We start from the raw sequence: 18003 nt of genomic DNA on the forward strand, positions 1-18003 counted from the left end.
CCAATAGTTCTACAAAAATTCAAACGTGAAAAGGTCAATAAAAATCAGAGATGCATCGGAAAAGTATGATTAAGCAAGAAGGAAATATAAAATTCGAACATTGCAGACGAATTTCAATTTTCTTTGATACATTTATATACAGGGTGATTTATTTTAATCTCAACGTCAAATATTTTAAATGAATTATCCTGTATAACACAAGGATAGATTCAAAAATAATGAACGCGGTCAAATACTTTGAAAAAAATATATATCGCAAAAAAGGAATAAAATTTCAAATTATCGCCAATATGTATAAATATATTAATTGTACTGTAATATATATTTACCGTGAAAATATTTTCCGCGCATCTTCGCGGCTGAGAAAGCCACCTGGTAGCACTTGTTTAGTTTTCTTATAACGAGACCGGCTGTAAAGTGCCAATAGCTGTGCACCCTATTAATGGATACCCGGTGGCCACTTCCACAAATCGCGTTAGTCACAGCTTAATTTTACCGGCGAGGCTTCTGTTTACAATTCTTCCGACGATTCCTTCGTCGCAAGGAGCTCAAATGTTTCATTCTAAACTTTTCTCTCAATTGCTACATAATATTTCCATAACACGCGAAGAGAAATAATCGAATGGAATTCGGTGCTCCTCGCATTTAAACGCCGATGCGAGTATGCGAGATTTTACATTTCGCGAAGATAAAAATGCTGTAATTAAATGAAGATAATAAAGTTAGCGAAATAAATTATTCAATTACATAAATTTGAAATTCAACGTTTCATACTGATAAAACAATGCTGCAACGACGAAATAAATTTATTTTAATAATAATTTACGAACAGGGAGATACAATTCCGGCAAAATAAACTCGATTTGCAAATTTTCGCGGAATTCCTCGTTTGTAACGGCATTTTGCTGCTTTCGCGTTATTTCGCGTTCTTTCGAGACTATATTCCACTTGCTTATCTGCCGGACAATTAATTATCGACGATAACTTTCTGTCGCGACGTTCGTAACAAATCGCGTTAGACAGAATAAAAATCGTCGGCCGCCTCTAACGTGTCCGCCAAAAAGTACACCACTCGGGAATAACCAGTTTATTGCCCGTGCAACTATCCTCACGACATTCCGTGTTTTTTCCGTGAGAGAAGCACGCCACTCGCATTAACTAGTCTGTTATTTATGCCTCTTGTCGTTCCTCGTAAATTTCTCCCGATCCGAAAAATGTATATTAATCCCGCGCAACGAACCTGCCCACGAATATTCATTTTATCTTCCAGCACACTACTTTTCTATCTCGGCTCACTATGCAGATACATAATGAATTGCTACTCGTACACCGTTAAGCGATGGCTTTTAATTATCTCCGAGCGTAATATTAAATTTTCTCGTGACACGAGAGACGGGAGGGGGGAGGGGCGGCATCGGAGAGGTGGACGGCGGTGCGCAGGTGAGAGAAACAAAACGGAGGTGGATTTATTTGAAAAATATTTAATAATAAACATTGACAATATACAGAGAAAATACGCCATAAGAAGTCGCTATGGGATTAATAAGAACCTAACAACTGGTCCAGACTTACAAAATATCATCAAATCAGACAATGATAAAGGTGCCACGAGTCACACCTCATATTCCTATCAATATTTCGCAAATAAAGTTCATCGAGTTGATCATATATTTTTACTCTCTTATACCTCTTCTTCTTCTCCTTCTTCTTTTTTTTTTTTATTCTTTTACTGATTTTCATTTAATCTCCTGCGAGCCCGCTATTGCGTAGAACTCTCTCGGTAGCGCAAATCACTTATGCGTAATGGAAATCCGCAAAGAGACACAGAGGCATCTCTCAACGGCGTTTCTCGTTGCGGATTTCTGCTTTTTTTTTTTTACTCTTTTCTTTACATCTGCGAGAGAAGCGAAAAAACAGGTGGCGATTAGCTGTTTTTAGTTTTTCACAATGATCCAAACGGTCACGGCATTCTTTCCTCATTTGTCATCTTAACTTTGTGCTACCTTACATAACGATAATTAATTCGTGCTCTTATTTTTCACCAATCCGTGGAGATGGGAAATGGGGGGAGGGGGAGGGGCAGGGGGTACGAGTTTCTCGCTCGCTCGCATACGGATTACGTACATACACATTACACACACGCACGCACCGGTGTCTCGTATAACACACGTACAGATACATTAAACTTTACACACGCACACGCGTCGCTAGAAATATCATTAATAATAACGCTCTAATGTCATGGAACATCCCTCATTAATTTTTCTTCTTGCAATAATTCGAAAAAGAACAGCGCTGCCGACGACGCCGACGATTCCGGCTTCGAGATTCGGATCTCGCGCCTCGGTGATAGAGATCACTCTCTCTCTCTCTCTTTCTCTTTTGTGCCGTGCGACGATCGCGGAGGATCCCTCCGACAGCGCTCTGCTCGAATACCTAGGATATGTTGCTTGTAAGATGTGTCATTACGTAGTCATGTATTCATCTAGATTCATTTAAAAATCCCTTTACGGTATCTTTTTTTTTTTTATCGTTAATTAATAATTATACGTATAACGTACGGTGCGTATCATTGAGTTATGTTACATTGCGCGACCCCACTAGCTCTGGGTTTCGTTATCAACGAGGACAAATTATCGATAGGAGATTCAGGCTTTTGACCTCGCCCGCGCGTCCAACCGTAATCCGTCAGAACTGAAGAATTTTATCAAGCCACATTTATCTTCATATTCGAAAAATTTTATCTAAGATCTAAAATGTTTTAAAGTTATGGATTCATGCTTGGGAGTAAATTCTTCAATCCGGAAGAGAAGGTACGCCCGGCGAGGATCGAAGACTGAAGTGACGGGACTTTCGGGACACGAAAATATGCGTACACGTGAGGAAATTTGGCAGAAGCTATTGAACATCTCCGTAAACTCTATTGTTATCTAGATATGTCGCGTTCTTTGTAGACAACAGTGTTTCCAGCGATCAAAACGATTTTCCGATAATCCTTATAAATATTTTTTTTTTTCTCTTGATAGAACGGCGAAGGGAAATTTGATAGTCACTTCAGAGCGACGACAGTAAACGAGATATTCTTCCGGCATTTAAACGAGGCGACAAAAAAAAGAGGCGTAGTAAAAGGGGGGAGGGACAGGGTTCGACAGAGAGCTTGATCTAGCCTCTAGACTCTATGAACATCTTGTACGATAGGCCTGTCGCAACAGTAACGCGCATAAAGTAAGAGAATCGAAGAAAGGAAGTTGTGCACTCGTGACGAAGATAGGACGCGACGAACCCGCGGAAAAAAGTGTGCCTCCGGCGCGGCTCTCCCGTCCCGCTAATTTGAGCTTGACTTATTACGCTAACCACTAGTAGTAATAGCCTACCGATAAAAGGTATCGATTACGAGTAAGTATAAATTGTAATTACAGTGTATAATATACAGGGAGATAAACCTCGCAGAATCTCTCGTGCTCTCGTACCGCGTGCGCTTTTACTCGCGAAGAGTGCGGCTGCGAAAAGTCTCTATTTCCGCCTCTTCGACTTCCCTCTGATAAAACCCGTGTGACGAGATGCGAATTTATCATGGCAAAAACAATGCGCGAGATACGTTAACAATACGAGATTTGGCTTCGGCTAAGTCTTTTAAGATTTTTAACTCTCGGCGAGATTCAATACTCGTTATAGTTTCAACCCTGAAATTCTGATAAAGATCGAACCCTAATAAGAACAAGAATCCTGAAAAAAAAGACTTAGCCGTATATAATTCGTAAAGTCTAACATTTTAGCACTCTAATGAAATCACAAGATGTCTTCGCATAAAACAATTACGTCACGGCATTAAAAGTTAATGGCCAAAAACTGTCAATCATTTCATATGAATCTTTAATGCAATTTGATTTGTCTAACAAATAAAAATTAATGCAATAATGCATTTTTTAATTTGTAAACAGTAAAGTCAATTTATATTCGTCGAAAAAATTTAATCATGTTCATTGCGCTGTTTTGTGTACATGAAAAAAGTGTGGCACAAATGTTGGTTATTAGACATTAAGTTTCAATATCGTTACGTAATTGTGCCTTGCAAACGTATTTTATGATGATTTAATTAGAGTGCCGAAATGCTACGAGATTTTATCTTACGGGTCATCTTTGATAAAAAAAATTTGTCGCACAGTTGGATTATTGGATTATCGGCTAAGCTATGTTACGAATGTAATTACATCACGGTGAGACAAAATGTCAAACTGTCGCTGTAATTATACAAATTGTACCTTAAATATAAAACTACGTTTGTGTTTTAGAAAATGTCAGAAGGATTTTATCGGAGGAAAATCGAGATACAGTTTCTTGTGCTGTCTTTCGCGTGGAAGGATGTGTGTAGATACAAGAATTCCTTTTCCGAATATCGATCGTTACTGCGTAAAATCGGCCGAACTTTCGTCGAGTAAGGACAAAACGCAGGCTTAATGTCGGGTAACGGCTAACATTCGGAGAAAGTTTTCGTATCTTTACCGCGTCTGCGTATTTTTACTGCTTAATTAATTAATTAATTATTCTACGTTCATTAATTTAACATTACGAGAATCATGAGTATGTTCGAGTGTAGTTTTCTCTCTTGTCTGCTTGTTTAGTTCCTAAAAGTGCGCTTCTCAGCACGCTCCTCTACAATCTTTGTGCTCGACAAATCTAGTTGATCTATGTACACGTACACGACGCTCGCGAGAGAGAAAAAAAGAAAAGAATCGCTGCCTTATACCAAACACTAAAGCTTAACCCAAATTTTTAAACTAAAGATTGATTAAAATGTGACGACGGCCAAATTATCTGTTGTATTTTCTAAAATCTCTTCGTCCATTAAGAAAAGAGAAAGAAAACAAGAACTAAAACAGAAAATTGATAAGTTATTCCTAACATTATTCTTCTGTATAATATACGATAAATCCTATTAATTTAACAGACAGATATCAATTGATCATTTCTGCGTTTTATTCTTCCTTTAAAAAAAAATAATAGATATATTATTCTTTTAAATAATAGATATATTATTTTTGAATAAATGCTTTTTGCATTACTTGAAAACAAATCAGTCTCGTTAATATTTAAACGACTTAGTAATTTTACGCTTTTTGTAATAAATTATTTTATATGTGCATTATCTTTCAATGCATGAATTATATTGCTTCTATCTGATTGCAGTTTATTGCAGTGCGTGCATTTGATTAAGATATTATTCGAATAAATGTCTGAGATTAGCACTGCTTTTTTTCCTTATAAAATTCTTATGTACAAATTTTTCAAGAGAGATAAATACTTTTTCAAAAATTTTGTAAAATAACTGTAAATAATTCCCAAAATAAAGATTGTAACACAAATATGTCACGTGATTCAGAAGTATTATTGATTTTCACTACAGTATACTGTTTGTTGTATATAATAATGTAAAATGTGAAATTGACGAAAATGTTTTAAGTAATTACGGTTGATAATTTTAGTCATTGTTATTCTTCAATGTAATCTCTAGTTGAAAATTTTGGGATTAAACTTAAACACTTGATATACGGCGACAATTCTCTTTCTTTTTTATATCCACTCGGTCAGGAAGCAGATATCGAGTGTCACGAGAAAAAGAGCTGTTAATCGAGAACGCCGGTGAATAGAAATCGGAATCAACAACAGTGAAGATATCTATTTGCGAATAAACAAATCATTCTGAGAACTAGAAATAAATCTGTATTTATATCAAAAGGTCATGTGCGTTTCAGCAAATTTCGTTTCTAATAAAACTGACAATGTTGCACTTAAAAAATAAGTAAATATACAATTATGTTTAACATATACTTCGATATTAAGACACATTATATCAATTACAAAATTTCGCACTTTTAAATCAAAAGATATTAAAAAACGAGAAAGAAAAGAAAACAAAGATGCTAGTCGTCGTTTAGTGCGAAGTATCTATTCGCACCAGCGTTTTCGATTACTCGACGCATTTCGCTATAAATGGATCGGCATTTAGCGGAACCTAATTATCCTTCGTGACGAGAAGACGAGTTCATTCTGCAGGCGCGCGCGCGTGCGCGCATCTCTTCGACATCGAGGAACCGAAACGACCTGCTGAGTATGCAACATCACGTTAAGAAGCGTTGACATAATATTGCTTATTATCAATATTACAATGGCGATCCGACTTAGCATCTCGCGGATAGCATCTCGTGTGTTCGCGATGCGCCTTGCATAAAATCGATCTTCCTGCGGCGCATCCCACAAATCTATTTCTATCTACTATTACTGTGTGTTCGTCTGTTGAGATTCCGATTTTAACAAACTTGAACAAAAAGAGCATAAGAGGGTCTTCTGGTTCATATTAAATTCTTTTTTCTGAAATATTTCCACGAATTTTGACTATTCAAACTTTACACACGTTATATATTTTTTATAATAAAACTATACAAATAATTTCTTTTGCAAAATAAGAAATTATGAATGTTACAGATAGATATATTTATTTTATTTTATGTTCTCTTATTATGTATTAATGTATTAATTAATTAATTAATTAAACACAAAACCAGCATGATTTTTTGCAAGTACGAGTTCATATTATTTTGAATAAATACGTTAATTTTCTTATAAAAAATATCGGTGTTTCTCAAACTCACGTAAAAACATGCACAAAGTTTTGAATGTTCTGTCATAATTCTTTTAAAAAAACTTCAGAAAAAAAGGCATTCTTCTCTCAGGTCCAAAAACTCTCTTACTGTGTTCACTGTGTTAAAAAAAAAGAGATTGTCATGTTCGTTCAAACTGCTTAACTAAGAAATAAATAGGTGATACATGCTTTGACTGGATCGTCGCGCGATGAAGCTATGTCAGATTTGGAGAAAAGAGGCGTGAGTGGCGGGATAACTCGATCGCATTCGCCGCTCCAATGCGCAATTTGTCGTTGTTTCACAGTTTACAGATGGCAAGGCTGCGCCAAGTTTCTCGGACAAATAAGCTACAAAGATATACAAACTATCGGATATACGAATATATCACTACGAAAATTAAATATGCGACATCCTTCGCATATTTCCTTAAGTTCTAGTTGTAAAGAATAAAAACAAACTGAAACACAGATTTCCTCAGCCTTTTCTTGAAACAGATCTATCAAAGTCTCGTTAATTACCGCGAGGGTTTCCACGGAGATTTCAATCTAACAAAAGTAATTAAAATAGCTTAACATTTTGCTAGCTGCGCTTCGAGATATCTCTTTGAGTTTGTCCGCGAATGGAGCGAGCGCATACGCGAAACGAAGTTGAGAAATAAGCAAAAATCGGAGATGCGCTGATGTCTCGGCGCAAATCAGAATCCAGCATGCCGCTTCAGAGGTCTGAACGGTTCTTCTCCGTCCCTTCTTCTGTCCGTCTGCTACTCTCTAGTTTACCGAGAACAGAGCTTGGTTCGCAAAACCTACGCATACACACGCGCGCAAAAGCGCATACACATACATATTTGGCATAGAAACCCTACCAGTCACATGGATGCCTTTGTGTCTAGGTCGTGTTTTTTTTTGTTTTCTTCTCTTTAACTAGCTACCTAAAGGTCTCGCTCTTGGGAACACCGTGTGCCGGCTCGTGTCGGATCGAAGTCGTCAATTAATAGGTAAACGTGCGTGTATAGGAGATACACATAACATATATATATATATATATATATATGTATATATATATATATATATATAACATTGCAACATTTCAACATTTCAACATTGCATTTTGCGGAAACTATAAACAGAAAAAGTGAGTCACGACACTATATTTCATGTCTCGTTTAGCCGCTCGGAAAGCTTTTTGGCAAGATCGATTAACACGCTGAGGATTGAATACACCGAAAGGAATACATTGAGAAAAAATATAACAAAACATGTTCGTAACTGAGAATAACTTTGTACGGCAAATGTCAAAGCGATGAGAGCGTTGTCATTGATGTGGTGTGAACTTTTATCTTAATTTAATTCAGATCAATTGTTGAAATTGGAACAGAATGGAAGAGTAAAAAGACTATCGCGTTGCTGTTGCTAAAAATTACTGACGCGAGAGCGACTTCCCATCAGACACGACTCAACACATCAAATGCGCCGGCCTCGACTCTACCGCTATGTTTAAAGACCGATTTTTCTCGCCTATGGATCTCCATCGTTGACAAGTTTTTTTTTGCTTTGCACAGATCTGACGCAAAAGTGATGTTTCTCATCCACGACAGCGGGCACGTTTCGATCGGATAATCTCGAAAGGCAAATGATATCCAATTGCCCGTCAGATCTTGCGTGCCGCGGAAGTAAAACCGGCGAGTCTCAAGTATGCGTAGAGGGTCCAGGCGCGTCGCCTCGCGAGTGATCCCGACGATGGCAAAATGACGGTGATGATTGTGTCGACTTGCGTCTGGTCATGTTCTGCTGAGTATAACGATGCTCTTGGAAGGCTCTTGCGCTCCGCTGTCAGTTTAGTATGGGGCAAACCTGTTGTAACCGCTTCTGTACACAGTCTGCAAGAATAAAAGTTAACAGAATACAATTAGAGACGTGAGGCGAAACAAACGTAGGCGCGCTTCTAACGCCCGAGTCCTAGACTTTTCGAGCGTGAATATTGGCGAAAATTTTAGCTAGAAAAATAATTCGATCGTCGTGACTGATTCTGTCGAGTCGCGGATTAATTTCAAACTTTTTATCGCCTTACTAATTTTAAACTTTCATACGAATGCGGCGGTATCTAATCGGCGTCCAGTCGTTTGCGCGATATAAAGTTCGCGCTCGCCGCGAGTCGCGATCGGCGATAGTCGCGTTTAAGGATAAGCGCGCGCGACGGGCGCGCACGAGCCATTAACTTTCGCCCGCGACACAGTTTCCGTAAGTTGAAAATGCCGAGCATTAATAATTCATATGTGAGCGAAACGCGCGCGCAGGCCCGAGAGAAGGGCTTTACCAACCGCCCGTTATTTATGGCGTAATAACGGAGCGCGCTATTCTCTCGCCGTAGATAGCCATACGGCCGCCGTAGGTGATGTACGCGCGCGATTTAACGGCACTCCCGTTAAATGAAATCGTAAAAGTACGTCTCGTAATCGAGAGAGCTTTCTTACCCCATAGCCCGCCACAGGTCCAATGCCGTGTCCTAGGTAGGGATCGGCGTACTCACGCCCGTAACTAGAAGGGAGAGACAAAAGGAATCGTTAATACTGTGAAACTCCCCAGTTCATCAAACAGCGTTTTGCATTTATTCTTTGGATTTTTCTCGCGAGAGGCGAGAAATGTTCATGCTTACGCGCTGTTTTTGACAAAGAAATCGATGCACCACAAAGCAAGTCTCTCTCTATCCAACGAAACGTCGCGTGTTGATGTGGGAATTAAAACATGACATGTGTCGAATGTTGTAGACTCATATTTTGCAAAGTCAAATTTCATAGGTTTCTAAAAAACTATTTTCATCGTGCATCAATTTTTTTGTTGAGTATAACACTTAAATCTCAGTTTTAAATTAATTTCAAAATAATATTGATACTTAATAGGAAGTACTGACGTAAAGTACAAGTGCTTTAAGGTTTCTTGAGGAGTGTGTCTGGGCTTTCAGCGGGACTGGCAGAACGGATTGGGATTTCGGGTAAGAATTTGCGACTTCTGAGAGCTCGTCCGCAGCGTCGGTGTTTTCTGCAAGGAATGTGGACTCATCGTGTTAGGCTCTATGACGGTTGATAGCTTTTCTTCCAAGGGATTAATATTTTATTAGGCTGAAGGAAATTGTTAACAGATATGAAGGATGATGATTTGTAATAGTAAATATTATCAAGGACACTGAGAGAGGGAGACAATTTATTGCAATATTTAGTACGTGCTATACATTTCTCATTCTCGTAATAGAGTCAAATCGATGACTTCCAAACAACCCCAAATATTTATACGAAGGGGTGGTTTCAGCCAGAAAGTACAACTATTAATATTTATGCCATGATCGATTTTCTCACGAAATTATTTCGATTAATAATTATGACGAATTATTTCCGAATCATGAACCTTCATATCGATGACGAAGATAATGTGTTTCAAAATCCTAAACATGCTAGATAAATAATATTAAGAGAATAAGTTCGAACTATATTAATATAAATTATGAAACTGTGGAAATCACTTTTTATCCAATTATATATAAATTTGAAATTCTAAATTAACTTCCAGCATTAATGATAGATTTCAGTTCTAGCTGTCACATTTTAATTCCCTCCTGTCGCATAAATATTTTCTCGAGCAGATACTTCGCAATCATCATGATAATGTAATTTAAAGGTATCACGGCAAAGAAATATTGCAGTAATGTAACGCGCAGTGTCACAGATATATTATAGTGTTACAAGCGTCACATAAATGCGTCATAAATAATTCATACGGAGATAAATTAAGCGACATTTCGAAGAAAACTCCGGGAATCTTATGAGACAAGCGCGTTCGCGGAGAAAATTCGCAGAGCTTCCTTTCCCGAGAAAGATAAAGAGGGTCGAGTTTCAAATTTTTCTTTTCTTTATGAAGATCATTATTTCTTCGAGGATCATACAAGATACGTCAGATTCACAACGGCCACTTTTGACCCATTTTAAATCGGCTTTCATTTAATTTAGAAAAAGAAAATACTTGTTATTCCAACGGATATTTAATTTACGGATTATTTGCGAAAGCCGTGCCACATTTTCGCTCAATCGAAGAATTGACTCGAAAATTCGTCAAATAATTCAGAGTGACTCGCTAAATCTGGGGCATTCAGTATGCCGGGCGGGGGTGGAAGGGAAGGCGAGAGGTCCCGGAGGAATCGGGTGAGGAGAGTACGCACACAACGGTGGGAGGAGGAGGAGGAGGTGGAGGAGGAGGACGAGGGGGGCGGGCGGAGGAGGGCGGTTTCTCGGGGGAGAAACGCGGTGCACTTACCCCGCGACTGCGGCATATCCTGCGACCGGCTGTGCCGCAGCTGCAGCTGCGCCGTAAGCGCGCGCAGCTACCGCCGTGTAGGTTGCTGCAGCTGCATACGTGGCTTGTTGTGCCGTGGATAGAGGTGTCTTCAACAAGGGTGTCGCTGCGGCTGCTGCTGCCGCGGCCTGAAACAACAATCATGACCCGCCATGCAAGGCTCAAGCAAGCTCGAAGACAGACAGAGAGAATGATCTCAGCGAGAAACGATGCTAAGACACGGTACTTCGTTTCCAGAGGCGCGTGTCGTTTGCACACAGAAAACATTGCGTTGAAACTTTCTAGCTTTGAAGACGATAACAATCGCGGCGGCGAACTGGAGAAAAAGCACCGAGGATAATATAAAAAAGAAAAAAGAAAAAAAGAAAAAAAAACACTTCAAGTTGCTCTCTTATTAGAAAACACTAATAATGAGAGGAAGCTGGAATTGTAATAAGACGAATGCAATTCCAATTATAACTGTTAATGAAATTGCAATTCATTGCCAGACAGTTCTGCGAACTCATGCAAGAATCGGAAAACTTTTGAAACTTTCAAGCTCGCATGTGTGAGCTCTTTTCTCCAGCCGCAGCTTTAATCGATCATCTGATTAGCAGTCTACTCGATAAATAAAAAATGATGAAAGAAAAAATGCTAATTAAAAACATTTTGTTAAGTGTACGTTAAAATGAAGATTACGCGAGATTGCAGCAGCATATATGTAATTTCGTTTCGCAGTAAAAGAGAAGAATTTCAAGATCGTGAAATGAATAAGATTTTTATCGGCTTTAATTTCAACGCTCGTTATTGCTATCAACAATTAGTTTCTCGGCCATCAGAGCACTGAAATATATTCTCTTTTTACCGCTGTACATCTGCTAATGCAATCTTGTTAAATCGCATATTTTTAATCAAATTGTCGCGCATTTTAAAATTTATCTCGCTTTTCGAGAAATAAATAAATGAAACTCTACTGTCTACCACGCTAATGTTTCCTATGTGCAATTACTATGTGAAACGCGTCAGCGTATCCACTACGACATCCATAGAACAGCGAGATGCAATAGCGAACGACATTTTCGCGTTTGAATATACGAAAAAAAAGAGAGAGAGAGAGAAAGAGAGAGAAAGAGAGAGAGAGAGAGAGAGAGAGAGAGAAAGGGAGAGAGAGAGAGAGAAAGGGAGAGAGAGTTGTCGATATGAACACGTAACCTTTGCGCTGCATTTTTCTCGCTGTTTTAAAAATGCCCAGTGCATGGATATTCAAACATTTCGAGCACATAACTAACTGTGTGTCACTCGAAGCTGTAGTTTGTACAACAAGCTCCGAGCTGGATGTTTTATTTACAAGGGGCATGATTCAATCGAAACTGATGATATCCAATTTGCTTATGACATCAGGCGATTATATTATCGGATATAATAACTCGCGATAACGAACATTCCACTTTCTAATTGAATATGAATTGATAATGAATTCTATAATACAAAAATGCATTTTCTATAGTTCTAATTTTAACAAACTTTTATTTTCACATACTCGTTAAATGGAATTTGTTCATCTCTTATTGTTTTCCAAACGAATGCTTTTCGTGTTTCATATTGAAATAATTATGAATAAAATAAAACGAATGAATATGAAAGAAATGTTAAAGTTTCATGCAACATGAAGAGATTTTCGTGAAAGTAGCCACGGTGCAAAGTGAAAATTTTTTAGAAAAAACAGAATAACTACAAACATATAAAATAGAAAAGAATCGGGATGACCGCTGATTATTTTTCTTAATCTAGCGAAAAAGTATGTTCGATGAGAAAGAAACCGTATGAATGTATTTTTAGCCCTCCAAAATAATATCGAAAATATTTCCACCAGTTCGAATAGCGGAATGAAATTTTTCCACGCAATAGAATCGCTCGAATTAGATTCTTTTCGATAGAAAAGCATCGAGGGAAGTTTCTCGCACAAAATCGAGTAACGACTATTGTTACAATAGTTTACTTATTGTGTGTCGCACGAGATATATAAGTCAACTTCCTGCGAGTCCCATCAAGAAGCCCGTTCCAAAGTCGCCGCTGGTGCGACGTAGTTACGAATAACTGTGATGTTTCAATACCGTAACTTGGCGAGTGTATTTAGCGCGAGCGGGTTTCCGCTCGCCCTCGCGCAGCATCGACTGGCTATCTCTGAAGCACCCGGAGGATTTATGCCCGATGAAGATGACGGGCTTTCGAGCGCGCCACTTATTGGCGCCGGGACGATGGCGGGCAAGATCTACGACGCGAATGCATCTAGGATGCGCAATCTGATATACGCCGACATATACGTGTGTTCCATTTTCGCGACAACGTAATACACGCCCCCGCGCCTGCCCGTTACAGACGCTCGCGATTTCCATGACATTTCCATTCGCGCGTTGACCTAAACCCGAACGCCGGTTTGCGCCCTCGGGCGCCATCGCCGCTCGTCGAGAGTGCTGCCCGAAAGCCCGGGGATTAGCCTGGGGATCAAGCTCTCGCCTTAAGTTTGATCATCTCATCGTTAACTTACTGCAAGGCTGTCCATTATACGTGATATTGCGCTATATGCTACGGTTGCATTTTTATAACGCGAATTATAAGTCAAGTTTTATGTCATTATTCACATTATTTGTCAATTACGTTATTCGGCCAATTCAATCACGTTATTTATTACTCAGAATAATAATAAACATTAATAAATATTTGTACAAGTAATAGAATCTTCTTTTTTTTTCAATAAAATTTACTCGCGGTTAAATACTCAAAAATATCTTGGTTAAAGTTGGGAGAAAATGATTGATTATAATCGAGGACAAATTCGTGAATTTGCATCCTAAAGAAATTGTTTATGAGTGCTGATGCATCTTGTACGAATCAATTATTCAACAAAACTTTAGTTATAAACGTGACAAAAATCGAATTACCACTTCATTGTATAGAAATTAACGAGAAGTGATGACGCAAGAGAAATTTTATGGAACTGTCAGTCTAAATTCCGAGCAAGCGTCAAGAATTATTACTGTTTGTGTTAATCAGTAGAGTTCATTATTTTGTAATTAATAAGCGAAAACGATGTAAAATGTATTTCAAAAACTTCTGGATTCAAGGTCTGATCATTCGTAATTACGAATAAATGTTATTGATTCAACATTGTTCATATCAATCAGCAAAATTAATTATCGAAAAATAGATGAAGGAAGATAATGCGAGAAAAGTCAAACAATTTTGAAATATTACCCCACAATTTGTCCATAAATTCTTTAACAAAGTTGGAATTTATTTCTATCAAATCATTGATAGTTATCGACTTGACAAATCGGATCTTTATTTTCTTAGAATAATAATTCAAAAAATTTAATTGCGATTTTTAAAATTTTAAAACAAAAAAGTTTTATAAAAAAAATTATTTTATATGACTTTTACATCGACAAGATTCATTTCGGATCAATTAAAGGATTTAGATGGAATGGACAGACATGTACTATGTAGTTAGCAACGGATTAGCGACGCAAAAAGGAAATAACTTTTCGCATAAAAACGCTCGTAACTCCGGAAGCACGATTATTATCGAGCGCGCGAGAGCGTCCGATAATTTTTGACGTCCTGACAAATATAGCGGTCGCGAGCGCTAGAATTCCGAGGATCGCGCGAATTGACCGACCGGCTCGCGCATCGCGACGAAAACACAATTCAGCCGGCGCCAGAAACTTTCGGCGGTCAGAAAACCGTGTTGTTGTTCGACATTTTGTCACGGAAAAGGACGCAAGAGCGGGGCGGACGCGGGTGGAACGAGCTGTTTTGTTGGCCCGAGAAAGAAAACAGGACGACGTATTGCGAGAGGCGCCAGATCGCTGCCGCGACTGCAGATTTTCTTGGACGCGAAATCTCGCTCGTCCGGCGAACACGCGAAGTTTTCAAAACACACGAAGTTGAAAAGCGACGATGTGCTCTCCCGGTGATGATTCAATTCCGCTGCGGCAGGAAATTATATAACCGTCTTCAGCGCGCGGGAGTAGCGACGCGGCGTGTAATCGAGACAACACGATGATCCGTTCACGGTGGGACCTCGTTCAAAACAACGGTGACAATAATCTCTGGCGACTTGCTTGCGAATCCAATTTTCAGAAGCGGCCAACTGGAAGCGTCGAGATCGCGGCAAGAACGGCTCTCCCGTTCCGAAATCAGTGATTAGCTTTTTATCCCGCGATTGGGAAGACCGCAATTACATCTGACTCAGCATCCCGGTTAGATCCGAAGGCCATTTTTTTTTCTCCCGTCATCTCCGCCCTCGCACTGAGCTTTCTTTCAACTCGCGTTTCAACCGACCTGTTAAACGATGCACCGCGAAACCGCAGACTCGAAATTCGAAATGCTTACATTGCGGCTCAGTTGACACGTTTAACAATTAGCTGCTTAACTTTGACAGCGATGAGGATTATTGGTGACTTGACTTTTCAAAGCTTCGGTGTTTTAAAGCGTCTTATAATGAAAAAAAAATATTTCAAAGAGAGAATTGGCGTTCAAAAATTTAATTCAACCTTATTATTGATATCAGAATTGCATTAGTAATATAAAAATAATATAAATGTTGTATTATACCGATAAAATAAAATTTTATTTTATTAATATTAGAAATGTTTTGTGCAATAAAATATTTGTTATTAGTAATCAAATTTTCACTGCTATTCAAACTATTTTTTTTTATTATCTAATATAGAAAACATTTTGCGTTGTAAATAATTTGAAAATATTTTGCAATTTTTAGTAAAATGTCTATTATCAAATTTTTGCTGACAATCGGTAGCAACATCGAGCTGCTTTTACACGCGTCACTACTTTGTATTAAAAAAATGTTTCATGCTGTAAATAATTTTTCAGTTGATTTTAGTAATTTGTTATCTTCATTCCTTCTTTGTATACATATATCTCTTTTATCATTATTAAGGCTAACGAGCAAAGGATAAAATTTCTATAGAGTTTGCGAAAACATCCGGCTAACAAGAAGGCAAGAACATCTCTTCCCAATTACAGTACACAAACACGCGCGATATATATACATACACATATATATATATATATATTACACATTATCCACTGATTGAAACTTAGTTTCGGGTCCGGCGAGTCTTCAATTAAGCTAACGAAAAGACTTTCGAAATATTTCGCGGGTACCGCATTGAATCCCGCTGGAAAAGGAACGCAGATTAAACCGGTGCAACCGAACGAGCTAATTATCGGACGGAAGTTAAACAAGCCGAGTACTTTAGTCCTACCGCGAACTTTCCGCAACTTTCAAAGCTGGACTCGAACTTCTTCGATGCTGCTCGTTTGCTTTACACCAGTCTACACGTAACTTATCGTATTTTTGTAACAGATATAGAATAATCTATACGTCTGATCTTGTTCATCGCAATTAAATAAATTTGAGAAAAAGATCAATTATTTCTATAAGATCTAATATTTTATACAAAATATAACGATTTTTTAAATGATGAAAAGGTACAATGGTATAATAAAATCTACATTTGAATTCATGATTTAATTTCGGGAAATAATTATAAATTTAACAGCAGCGGCTGATTTGATTTGGCGTAAAATTCTATTAATCTGGAACGCTACAATTATATTTTTCGGACATAGAAAAAATAGTTTATATTTTAACTTTCGTTACGTTCATACATTTTGATATTTTTCACGATTTGTTGTATGTATGAATATATGTGCTTTTTCATTATTCTTTAAATTTAAATATTTGAATCAATAATCTCGGCTCGAGAAAAATTGCAGAAAACTCGTATATAACGTTATAATATTATCTCGCTGTATCGAGCCAATTTCGCGTGTGCGTATCGTGACATTTAACCGAATATTCTCGCAGAGCTCCAGCCAGGATGAACCTGTCAGTTGCTAAATGACGAGCGTTCCTTTACGACGTTGATTTATAGCGGCTTCTCACAAAGTCGAAGGAGAAGGTTAGCAATTCGGGCCGACTACGTCGACACGGACGGCTCGTAAATTCTCGTACGAACGAGCCTCCGCCAAACCACCGCCGTAGCAAACCGGCGGCAGGCGAGCTTTTCCTCGCCGGCCGTCGAATTCGCAGATTGAACCCGTCGAAATTAACCGCGAAAATTCTCAGCGATTCCTAGCACGCGCACCTCGACAATTTACGACCCGTCTCGTGACCCGAAGACACTCTTCACGCTTTCCAATCACGAGTTTTTATCGAACGGGAGAATCTCGTTTCCCCGTACGCGTACACGGCGCCAATTAACATGTTAATTGCTCTTGGGTATTATTTACGTATCGGATTTTCCACTGAACTCGTATCTGCGCCACTGATAAAGGAACGATTTATTAAATACTTGTTCTCGCCCGATAAGCGACTTTGTAGCTGCGATAAAAACGTAATATGCGAATTATACGCTGTTTAGTATCCCCTTGAATTTTAACGTTCATAAATATAGATTAAATATTCATTTATTTATTTTTTACGACAAAACACACAATACTTTGAGCATTATTCCGACATTGGTGGCTTTAGTTCTCTAAAAGTGAACTTTTTCTTGCAGAATTTTCGGTATATCGATATTTATACTAAATTTTCTCATCGGAAAATCCTGAAAATTCTTGGAGCGATCTTCGACGCGTCCGGCTTCATGTTAAAATACTTGCGCAACAATGTCGGAAAATGTGCGCCAGCAGTGCTCTCGTAAAGTGCGTGTAATGCGTCCGACAAATGGTCACTGCTCTATGAAACGACATTCATATTCATCGACCCGCATTTATGATCGTATATTATTGCTTTGAATTTTGTAGATGCTAAGTAGATTTTGATATAAATTTTCCTTCAACACAAAAGATTCTTTTGCAGAAATCGTATAATTCCCGAGAAAAAATTTTAAAATTATCGAAATTTATATTGTACATATATTATATACTTGAAAGTTCGCGTGATTAATTTTTAATTCTCTATGATTTGATTAATGTATCGCTGAAAGTTAAATTTTGCCACAGCGCGCTAG

At 38.2% G+C, this 18003-nt stretch overlaps 1 protein-coding gene across 12 annotated transcripts in view; it reads right to left on the bottom strand.

Moving 5' to 3' along the window:
- Positions 1–1465: 1465 nt before the first annotated feature.
- Positions 1466–18003, bottom strand: part of Rbfox1 (RNA-binding Fox protein 1) — a 289153-nt gene continuing 272615 nt past the window's right edge. For all 12 annotated transcript variants that reach the window (XM_067350444.1, XM_067350445.1, XM_067350441.1 and 9 more), the window contains 3 exons: positions 10943–11109; positions 9112–9175; positions 1466–8517 (listed from right to left, as the gene is read on the bottom strand). In XM_067350444.1, coding sequence (XP_067206545.1) covers positions 8476–8517; positions 9112–9175; positions 10943–11109 — 273 coding nt within the window. In that variant the 3' untranslated portion in view covers positions 1466–8475. The remainder of the gene's footprint in view (positions 8518–9111; positions 9176–10942; positions 11110–18003) is intronic.

Source organism: Linepithema humile, chromosome 2 (genome assembly GCF_040581485.1).
Source record: "Linepithema humile isolate Giens D197 chromosome 2, Lhum_UNIL_v1.0, whole genome shotgun sequence".
In the NCBI taxonomy this organism is placed as follows: Eukaryota; Metazoa; Arthropoda; class Insecta; order Hymenoptera; family Formicidae; genus Linepithema; species Linepithema humile.